Source organism: Nicotiana sylvestris, chromosome 1 (assembly GCF_000393655.2).
Source record: "Nicotiana sylvestris chromosome 1, ASM39365v2, whole genome shotgun sequence".
Classification (NCBI taxonomy): Eukaryota; Viridiplantae; Streptophyta; class Magnoliopsida; order Solanales; family Solanaceae; genus Nicotiana; species Nicotiana sylvestris.
In genome coordinates, this window is record NC_091057.1 from 152055814 (window position 1) to 152067541 (window position 11728).

Consider the following 11728-nt stretch of genomic DNA (forward strand, 5'->3'; position numbering starts at 1 on the left):
TACGAAGAATCAAGCACTCAAAAGCGGTTTAAGACGAAAATATATAAAACCCCAAAATACCAAACCAGCGTTTGGCCATAGTTTCCAAATTTATTTTGAAATATTTGATTTGGGTGAAGTTTAGTTTGAAGATGAAAATGAGTTTGGACATACGTTTTCAAAACATATTTCCCAACTTTATTTTGGAAAAACATGTATATAATTCCTAAGTTTTGGGATTTTGGCCCAAAATCAAAATCAGCAATTGGGGTGATTTTGGGATTTGGAATTTTGCCAAAATATGGGCAAAATTTATGGCAAACATGATTTTTGAAAATAAATCCTAAATTTATTTTGGCAAAACTCATGGCCAAACGGGGCCCAAATATCCAAAATTAGTTAAGCCATGTAAAGTTATTAAGCAACCATGCTAGAACCGCGAAATTTGAGAGTGTCTCACACATTCTCTCGGGTTAACAGAATTTTTTACTCGGTCTTCTGTGTTCACAAACCATATTTGGAGCCAAAAGTTTCATTGATTAGGGATTAATAAAATGGTGACGTAGAACCCTGAAATTAAATAATTTCAAAGTCTCCTAAAGTTCTAATAAATTAATCCCCTTTTCAAATAATGTCACTTTGATTAAAAAAAAACTGTCCACGATCCCCAAGAAATGGAGGTGTGACAATACTTAAAAAGAACTAAAAAGTATATGTACAAGATAAAAGTTTATCCATGTAAAATATTTTTCTTTATATAACAAAAGCACATGATAAAAGAAGTTTATATGTTGTTGTTTAATTAAATATTTTTATCCATGTCAAGTTTTAAGAAAATATCTAACAAACTTCAAATATACGGATGAAAAACTTTGTTATATTACATTATTATTACGGCATGATCAAGAGGAAAAAATGTATGTTAAAAGAATTATTTGAATAGCCCAAGTGGTTTCGCTCGTAAATGCCGAGCAGCCGTTATGTGAGGACCACAGCTGTTTGATATAACTATATAAGTCATGTTTACTCGATATCTTTAGTTACTTAACCCAACTATGGTTAATGTTGACTTTGTCTGAATGTTCTTTTCGTAGTAACATCTGATATTCTTATTCCATTCAAGGCAAAATAAATAGGTATCCCTATAGGCTATTATTAGCATTGTTTAATGATCTGTTTTCCATGAAAATGATATGAAACTTGACCAATTGAAATACCATTATCTGCCGCGAAAAAAAAAATAGTGTAACATTTATCAATGACTTCATTTAATTTGATAAATGTCAATTTATAATTGTGAAACGTTACAATGGGTTCTTACTTGATTTTCACTAACAATAAGTTTACCACAAAAATATATTGACGTTGGAAAAAACCAATTAGATATAAATATTAAAATATGCAAATATAAAGGGATATGAACTCGTAATTCATCACTCAATTAACATGGCTTGTTAAATGTTAATAATACTTGTACGTGTAAATTTATAAGATGCATGCATTTTGCCAACGTACGTGGATGTATAATTATCACTGTTATTAAATTATTTTCCCCTTTCCCCTTTTTTTGTTACGTTACAGAACTATACAAATTGCTCTCATTTTAATGAGCAATTCCACATTAGTAGCTTGGTAATCAAAAGGAAAATGTGAATTAACGAACCTTAAGAATTAACGCTGCTTCTTTATATTTTTCCTGTATAAAAAGTAAACTTTTGATTGATTTGAATTTGCGGGATTCGATGAGTTAACAATATGTACGTTGTTTTGTTTTCTTTATACCTCATTGCCTAGCAAGTTTAAAAATATATGCTCAGACTAAGTGGGCATTTGGACATAAGAATTATAAAATTCCAAAAAAAAGTAAAAAAAGAAAAAGTTTCGAGTAAAAATATTATTTGAAAATTAGAATTGTGTTTGGACATGAATATAATTTTGGGTTGTTTTTGAAGTTTTAGAGGTGATATGAATGAAAATTTTGAAAAATAACTTTTTGGAGTTTTTAAAATTTTTGAAAATTTTTCTAAATTTGTCTTTAAGTGAAAATTGAAAAATCTATTGCCAAATACTGATTTCGAAAAAAAAAAAATTATGTCCAAACGGGCTATAATTTAAGCTGCTTTTAGAAAGGACTTGCATAAGAAAACTGGCCTTCCAGCTGATGTATTAAAGTCAAATACACCATCCCATGCTAAGAATTTGAATGACTAATATACCCCTACTGTTTATAGAGCTCCAAATTCACTTCCATTTGTTATTATCGAATGAATGAAACCGAAACTGGGTCTTTTAATAATTATCTTATTAAATAAATAAATTACAAGCCATTGTATTATTGCATTTTTCGTTCCCTATTCTCATTAGCAGTTACAACTTATAAATGAAGATAAATTAGCCCTTCCATTTTTAAATGGATTGCAACATGATATGCATAGGAGATTATGATTGACCTTTAAATGATTTATTTTCACAGTAAAAACACGTAGCAAAACTGCTTAAGAGAAAATATAAATAAAAGAATATACTATAATTTAATATTAAAATTTTCACTTAAATATACTAAATTTGATGCATGAAATTTTTGAAAAAAAAGTGAAAAGATAGTTGAAGAGGGTGCGTGGGCAAAATCGTCAAATTTAAAAATAAAATCCTTTCCATTATCCATTACCCATAAGGGGTCGTTTGGTAGGAGATATTAGAAAAAATAATGCAAACATTAGCTTTATACATTACTTATACCTTGTTTGATACATTTTTTCAACTTGTGTATAACTAATACTTGTATTAGTTGTCACGCCCCAAAATCGAGGGACATGACCGGCGCTCGACCGGGTAGCCCCAGTCAAGCGGACCTGGGTGCCTTTCCTACCCCACGTGTTACCCCGCATTTTCATTACCCATTAACCAAGCGTAATAACCATTTATAATTTAAACACATTCTTACGAGATCTACATAACATATATAGTTACTTACGTGGTTCACAAGTTACACTGTCCGGATACAAAATACATAAGTATATAACCCACATTTCCTGCCTACGGAGCCTCTAAGGATACAAAAGGGTGATACAATACTTACTGGTAACAAGGCTCCGGCTATACCTTACACAAATACCAGAATAAGACTCCGGAAGGAAAGCGGCATGAGCCACGCAGGGCCCCGAGAGGAAAGGGGCTCACCAATTCAGCTGACGGGAAGTGAAGGAGTGCTACTGTCGGTGGACTGGAGTACCTGCTGTAGAACCACCTACAATCATAACACGAATGTAGCGCCCCCGGCAAAAGGGACGTCAGTACATTTGAATTGTACTAGTATGTATGAACAAACTTTACCCCAAGTAAAATTAATCAATACACAGATAACAAACAGTAATAGAATCAACAATCAAAAGCACATGAAAGGAACAACCAAAACCAAACAAGTTTCACAATCTCTCCTTTCCCCTTTCAAAATTATTTCATCACATATTTTCACATATTTTCATTTCAATAGTGATTTCGATCATTTTCCACCATTATTACCTCGGTCACCCTTATTACCTCGGCCATCCTTATCACCACAACCCACACCTTATAACTTCGTGTTGCGGCGCGCAACCCGATCCCACCGGACAATCACATTTCACACAACAACAACAATAATTCACAAGGAATTTTCATAAATATCAATACCATTTTCATCATATACAACAGCACGTATACAATTGTCACAACGATAATTGCCCACGACAAGTCACATATGATACTACCACAGTTGTTTCAATTGCATCAATTACGATTTTCTTCCATTATTTGTTACACATCTCTTACCACATAAACACATCCACACACACACACACACATTTGGTTTGTTGCCGTTTACTTACACCATTATATCGGGAAACTTAACCAATAACGTTCAAGGCATATTAATCATAAGAATTCACAAATAGTCCACATAAGTAACTCATACCAATTACTCGTACACCAAACAAGGTGACTTTACAAAGGTTAAAGTTAGTCATACATACGTGGAGTCGAATTCTCTTTTTAACTTCTACTTTCAATTCTCCAACAGCCTAGTACCGTCAATCTAGTTCACAAGTTAACACAATATGACTTAGAATTGAAGTTCACAAACTCAACCCGATCTTACTTAGGTTATCAACCCCTCTTTTGCAAATTTTTACTTCTACCCAATTCCTCTTACTAGATTTTAGGTTTTTAAAGGACATACATGTGTGGTTCAACTCATATTTTCAAGAATTAATGCATGAGGATCCCCCTTTTTGTTTAAATCTGAAAACCGGTGGAAAGGGTTGGGGATTTTACCTGCAAGAACGAAGATGAAGGTAATTACTTGAAATTTCCCGGTCTGGGTGACTTTGAAAAATCAAATTGATGGAGACAAGACTTTCTCTCTCAAGAATTCTTCCCTCCCTCTCTCTAGTTTGTTAAAAAAATATGTTAAAATGAGGGGTTGGGATGTTTTATTGAAGAAGGGGTCGGGTTTAAAATTTAGAAAAATAGGAGCCCCGAGTTAGGTATGCGATTGCATTTTGCGATCGCAAAGAGGAAATGCGGTCCGCAGAATGGACCGCGAAAATGCTCCAAAACTCCGAACATTCTGTTTGGGTTTGCGGCAGAAATGCGGTCCGCATACCAGTTATGCAATCGCATAATGGACCGCATTTTGACCTTAATTTTGACTAACATTCTCACTTACTTTGCGACAGAAATGCGGTCCGCATACTTGATTTGCGACAACATTCTGGACCGCATAATAGCACTTTTCTGGAAAACTTGACTCTTGATTTTTAAATGCTAGGTCATTACAAAGGGTCCGAAATACTTGGAACTTGGCACTACGAGCTACTAGGTTTTGAATACAAGTTTTCACGGGGCCTTACATTAGTGATACATCATACTTGGTATTATCCTATGCATAAGTAATACATAACAAAACCATGGCATTAGCAATACCAATGTTATTAATGCATGCATTAGTATGGCTAAAGACAAAAATGTCCTTAAAGTCCCTTAAAGCTAGAGAATATGGAGGACATTTTTGTAAATAATTATTTTTCTTAAAAATTATGTAATGCATTATAATTTTAATCACTGGGGAACCCTCCAAAAGGAATCCCAGCATCAAATACATCGTAGCAGTTAACCACACAGTTCCAGCTAGGGGTGTGCATTCGAATCGGTTTATCGCTAAATCGAATCGATTATTTGTTATCGGTTTATCGATTTCAATTTCAATTTCGAAATTTTTCTTATCGAGTTATCGATTTCGATTTTGATTTTGTCCTCTTCGGTTATCGGTTTATCGATTAAACCGATAAGATATATATATTTTTTTTACCCTTATTCTATAATACCCTTTCCTTTACCCTAAGTCTCTAACCCTATTATTTCATCTACCACATTTAAGGAATGATCATATTTAAAGCTCAAGGGAATGAAGTTCAAATTAATGGAAAATAGAATTAGCCGTGATGATGTATTTTTATTTTTTTTATACCGTTAGAGTGTTGGTGACATACATTTGATCCCTTACTTTAGTTTCGTTGCATGTGCTTGTTGACACAATTTTTATGTTAAAAACGGTGTTCGTCTTATTTTAGCTTCTTTTTGTCCATATTAGTTAGGCGTGTTTATAGCGATATATTTTCTGTGGAATCCCGTAAATTTTCTTATTGGTGTAATCGATAACCGAATTGATAAGCCCCAAAAATCGATAATTCGAAATCGAAAAAATCGAAACCTTATAGAAACGATAACGATAAGCATATGTACAAATCGATAATCAATAAATAATTATCGATAAAGGTCAAAATCGAATCGATAAATCGAATGCACACCCCTAGTTCCAGCTCTTAGCCCTCGGGTTAGGGTCAAGGTGTTTGCCGTGTCAATGTTCTTTGTGAATACTCCTGCTGCTAGATCATAGCGCGTGTTGTTTGCTCTCTTTACCACTTCGCCAATATCGCTGGCACAAAGTCGATCAGAGAACATTTAATATGAGATTGCTTTCATTAAACCTTCTCATACCACGAAGAACAAAAATGTTTTATCCTTAATTAAACATAGACCAAACGTTCCATCATTTAGACCTAACTTAAGGCACAGACCCCAAATACAAGCTAGACTCCCGAAAGTTATTTCCCCAGTTATTGAAAAAATTCACACCATTTGCCTATGTCAGTTAGAGAAGACCCAGTGATGAATAATTGTTTTCTTAAAAATTATGCAATGCACTATAATTTTAATATACCACATCAACAATAGATAAAAAATAATATTTGCATTACTAATACTTGCATTACTAATCCATATATTACTAGTACACCTTATTCATTTTTATACACCCTACCAAACGACTCCTAAGTCTATAACTGAAAAAGAAGGTACTTCTAATAATAATAAAAAAGAAGAGTGATGAAAAAGAGAGAGAAAAAAAATGAGTTAAATACTTAACTGGGGTTAAGCTTTAACCTGAGCATGTCCCAGTGAGTCAGTGAAAGAAGCTTTTCATTTTCAGTTAGTATATAGAGTGAAGACGAAAAAATATGTATATTATGTGTATAAAGAGAGAGAGAAATAAAGAGGGGTGGATAAATTTTGGGGATTTGCTAACGTTGTTGATTCCAGGTGATAAAAATGGCCAAGAAAAACCGGTTTTTGACAACCCAAAAAAGTGGTATTGGATCCTACTAAGAAGACTGAAGCTAAAGAGTGGTTTTGTAACTGAAAAAAAGATAGCTGTAGAAAGAGCACAAAAGCTGTTACATAACACTTATTTGTGTTTACATTTAGAGAGAGAAAGAAGAGGAGTTTGCAGAAAATAGCTGATTAAGTATATTTTGTTTGTTAGTAAAATTTGGATTTTTGGAGGTTTTTGCTTGGATTTGTAATGATGATAATTTGGGGTATGTTGAAGTGCGTGAACAACATTAAAAGGTTTCTTCTTCAAGCTTTGTTGTTAGCAGCCCTTTTTGTTGGGTTACTCTCTTGTATTGTATTGTAAATTTCGCCTTTAATGGTTCAGGTAGAAGTTCTTAGAGGAGCCTCTGCGGTATAGAAAGTTAAAATACAGGTGAAAAAGAATTGCTTTTTTCTTGTTTGTTTTATGGGTTTTTGTGAAATGTTGTTGTTTTCTAAGAAGGGGTAGCAAAGCTTGACTCTCTACTTCTTCTTTTGTTTTTTGTTCTTGAAATTCTCAATTGTATTTATGCACCTGGATAAGTCTTTAGTTACTGCAATTTGCTAATCATTTTCATAAATCAATAAATTTCTGATTTGGGATAAGTTTGGTTTAAATGAAAATTGTAGTTTAGTCTTTTTCCTATTGGGTTTCTTTGCTAAATCTCCAGCTTAAATAGCAACTTTCTTTTGCTCATTTGAGTGAAAAAAGTTGGCCTTTCTATGTGATTTCGCTTCATTTCTTAGGCAAGCTTAATATATCTCTACCATCTCATATTACTTTTTTAATTATATGTTTATTTATGTGGGTTTGTTTTAATTTATTTTTTTAGCTGGTTAATTGTGTTTTGAGTAGGTATGGGAAGTGATGATATGTATACAGAGCTGTGGAAAGCTTGTGCTGGGCCTTTAGTGGATGTTCCTAGGACTGGAGAACGAGTTTACTACTTTCCACAGGGTCACATAGAACAAGTATTTCTTTCCAAACCCCTTATATGATGCTATGGAGTTTTATTTTATTTTATTTTTAAGAAAAAAATTTCTATGGTTGTGTATTGATTGTTGTTTTTGTAGTTAGAGGCATCGACAAATCAAGCTCTGAAACAACAAATTCCTCAATTTAGTCTTCCTTCAAAGATACTCTGTCGCGTTGTTCATGTCCAGTTACTGGTATGTTCTTGATTCTTAAGTCTAAGCTTTGTTTATTGAATTTGTTGCATATGTCCTGTTATGGTTAAAGGAGAAAAGGAAACAAAAAGACATTGATCGTTTCCCTTCAATTGACAGGCAGAGACAGAGACTGATGAGGTCTATGCCCAGATCACTTTGCACCCTGAGGCAATGGTAACTATCAGTAGTAATTGCTTTTTTTTTTTTGAATCTTTTCTTAAGCATCAAGCATAGGATGCTAAATAAAAGATCAATCTCGTCTAATTTAATTTTCTCTTTAGAAGGGTTGAATAATTATTGAATATGACTGCTATTTAGATTCTTTAGTTTGACAAATTCTGTGTCTGATTACCTTAATTTCTTCCTTGTAGCAAGAAGAACCGTCTAGTCCTGATCCATGCCCACCTGATCTGCCAAAACATGCGGTTCATTCGTTCTGTAAAATTTTAACAGCATCAGATACAAGCACACATGGAGGATTTTCTGTTCTTCGGAAGCACGCCAATGAATGTCTCCCACCACTGGTAGTCCTTTAACTTTGTTTTCACTCTCCCTTTTGTTTTCTGAGAAAGATGGATGAAGGAAATGGGTTTGAGTAACTACATGTACTACGTATTCTTTCTATATCAGTAATCGTTGTGTAAGATCCATTTGTCTTGATGTTATAGAACAAAATTGGTTGGAGAGGAAGGCTATTTCTTTTTCTTCCAGTCTTAAGACTTGATTACATTTAGCAAATTTTTAGAGGGTTGTATGTTCTGATATTTGGACTGGTATGTGGCATCAACAGGACATGACTCAGTCGACTCCGACCCAAGATTTGGTCGCCAAAGATCTTCATGGGTATGAGTGGCGATTTAAGCATATCTTTAGAGGTAACTTTTACTAATGTTCAGTAAGAATTGATCATTGTAAAAAATTTCCGGTATAATATTTTTAACTGCATTTTAGTTTTTGGTATACGTGTATATTTTCTTAGCTCCTTAATCTATCTGAAAATTCAGGCCAACCTCGAAGACACTTGCTTACTACTGGATGGAGTACATTTGTAACTTCCAAGAGATTAGTTGCCGGTGATGCTTTTGTATTCCTGAGGTGCTAACTCTCTCTCTCTCTCCCTCTCGATTTGTTAAGAACTGGTGCTGCTTCATTTTTTATTCCATTCAATCATATGTAATTTTCCATGAAAGTAACGTGATTTACGTCTTAAATATCGCAGGGGTGATAATGGAGATCTGCGTGTTGGGGTTCGACATCTTGCTCGGCAGCAAAGCCATATGCCACAATCTGTGATATCCAGCCAAAATATGCATCTTGGTGTTCTTGCGACTGCATCTCATGCTATTACAACACAAACACTGTTTGTTGTATATTATAAGCCAAGGTATTCCTCTATCTCTTTGGTAGATGCCACAGAATATTATTTAGATGTGCATGCTATATGACATTTTCTTATTCTTCTAATACCGTATGACATCAATCAGGACAAGCCAATTTATAATCGGATTAAACAAGTATCTGGAGGCTGTGAGTCATGGGTTCTCAGTAGGTATGCGTTTCAGGATGAGGTTTGAAGGCGAAGATTCTCCTGAAAGAAGGTTCATCTAGTGCACTTCCTTCCCTTTTGTTAATTTGTAGGTCATGCTGCTGTTGCAGATTTTGATTTCTACGAGTTTTAATTGTCAGGTTCACAGGAACGATAGTTGGAGTTGGTGACATTTCCTCGCAATGGTCAGAATCTAAATGGCGATCATTGAAGGTTAAGAATATTTGGATTCATAATTGGCAAAGTTTGGCACATTCATTGTCTTGTTTAGCACTTGTTTATATTTTTGGCCCTTACAGATTCAATGGGATGAACCAGCATCCATAGTGAGGCCAGACAGGGTTTCGCCATGGGAGATAGAGCCTTTTGTTGCTCCTACTTCTTTAGATGTTGCACAACCAGGAATAAAGATCAAACGACCTCGTCCCCTTGAGCTTCCCCACACTGGTATATATATAGTAACTCCGGCTCTCATGTTTTACTTTTTCTTTTCCCTTCTACAAGCCCAGTCATTAAAGTTCTGCAATAATTGGTTTGTCACAGACATTTCAGCTGCCACTGCTGCTTCTTCATTCTGGTACCCTGGATCTGGTCCTACTCTTGAAGTGAGCCACTTAGGTAGTGTTGCTGATAACCAACTATACTGGTCTTCGGAGCAGAATAACAGCCTCTCCAATGGCGTGAGCAACACTAGCTGTAGGACTCATCTCAGTGGAGCTTGGCAGCATAGCATGCTTGCAAATGGTCCCCTCAATATGCTCCGAGACTCTATTGAAGACAACAAGCAGCTGACTGCACAATCAATTCTGTTGGATTACGGTTCTCCGATGTCATCAAGGGCAAGTAACGGCCTTTTACTTGACCAAGTGAATAGGGGTAATAAGCATGCCATCTCTTCTACTTGTCGCTTATTTGGCATTGACTTGCGGAACAACTCTAATAATACCCCTACCAGTGAGAAAGACGCACCTAATGTTACATCCAACTGCGCTGATGGCGCACCTACTGTGCATGATGGATCCGAAGTTGATAAGGACCAAAATGTAGAGCATCTAAATCCTTCTGAAGAAAAGAAACAAGTCCAATTGGAGGCACTACTGAACGATACACATAAGCAGGGCGTCACTTCATCAAGAACTCGTACTAAGGTACAAAAGATAGTTTGTGTTCATTCTTTCGATTGTTGAAACCACTTGTTTACCTTACTTACCTATAAGCTTACATATGATTATCCATATTAGGTGCAAATGCAAGGGGTTCGTGTTGGACGCGCTGTTGACTTGACTGGTTTAAGTGGTTATGATGATCTTATCAGTGAACTGGAGAAGATATTTGATATTAAGGGAGAGCTTTGCCCTCGAAACAAATGGGAAGTTGTGTATACAGATGATGAGGGTGACATGATGCTTGTGGGGGATGATCCATGGCTGTGAGTCTCTGCAACCAACTTGATTTTTATCTGTGTTTCTTTTGACTACAACAACAATCCAGTATAATCCCATAAGTGGGGTCTGGGGAGGGTAGGATGTACGCAGCCTTACCCTTACCCTTACCCTAGACGGGCAGAGAGACGCTTTCCGATATGTGTTTCTTTTGACTAAATGTTTTGATTTAATTTTCTAATTGCAGGGAGTTCTGTAAGATGGTCAAGAGGATATTTATATATTCGAGTGAGGAAGTGAAGAAGATGAGTCCTAGATGTAAGCTTCCTATTTTATCATTAGAAGGTGAAGGGACAATGCCAAGTGTAGATTCAGAGCTAAAATCTGAAAGATGACGAAACTTGCTGAACTTGTTGATATGATGGCTACAGATATATATGGGTAAAAGGCTTAACGAATAGACGTGCTTTTTCTTTAATTTTATTTTTCTTGTTTCTTTTGTCGTATAAAAAACCAAGGGAAGGATGTGAAGTTTGTGATTTGATTCAAAGTAGGAGAGTACTAAAGAACTGGATTCATGGATTAATATTAGACTTTACTAATCTTGTAGTTAAGAAACTTGGTGAAGGTTAGTTCTGGAAATTGTGAATACCTTTGTTGTTGTGACTGGTTGTGGTGAGTTTTGATTTAATCAGTATGTAAAAAAAGGTAAAGAAATATAGTCGTGCTTGTCTCTTGATGGCAAATATGATTGGAGTATTTCTTTATAATACTGAGTGGAGAAGAGTGACCATAACTGTAACATAACAGCTACAGCTATGAGTTTGTGGCCCCCCATCATCTTTTCCGGCTCTGGTGGCTCAAAATCGTTCGTACTATTATTTGGCACATATTACTGACTATAAAATAGTATAAAGTTTTTTATCATAGATTATTGTCGATCAAACCAAGTGTGCATATATAT

General features: G+C 35.1%; 1 protein-coding gene across 1 annotated transcript; it reads left to right on the forward strand.

Annotated features, from left to right (window-relative positions):
* The first annotated feature begins 6537 nt into the window (after positions 1-6537).
* LOC104243881 (auxin response factor 18) lies at positions 6538-11430 on the forward strand. The gene is made up of 15 exons (XM_009799145.2): positions 6538-6924; positions 7013-7060; positions 7523-7638; positions 7741-7836; positions 7954-8010; positions 8208-8360; positions 8627-8711; positions 8841-8931; positions 9056-9220; positions 9321-9434; positions 9523-9595; positions 9682-9829; positions 9926-10530; positions 10624-10811; positions 11012-11430. Exons 3-15 carry the CDS (start codon positions 7525-7527, stop codon positions 11157-11159), a joined length of 2037 nt encoding a protein of 678 aa, XP_009797447.1. The 5' UTR covers positions 6538-6924; positions 7013-7060; positions 7523-7524; the 3' UTR covers positions 11160-11430.
* The last annotated feature ends 298 nt before the right edge of the window (positions 11431-11728 follow it).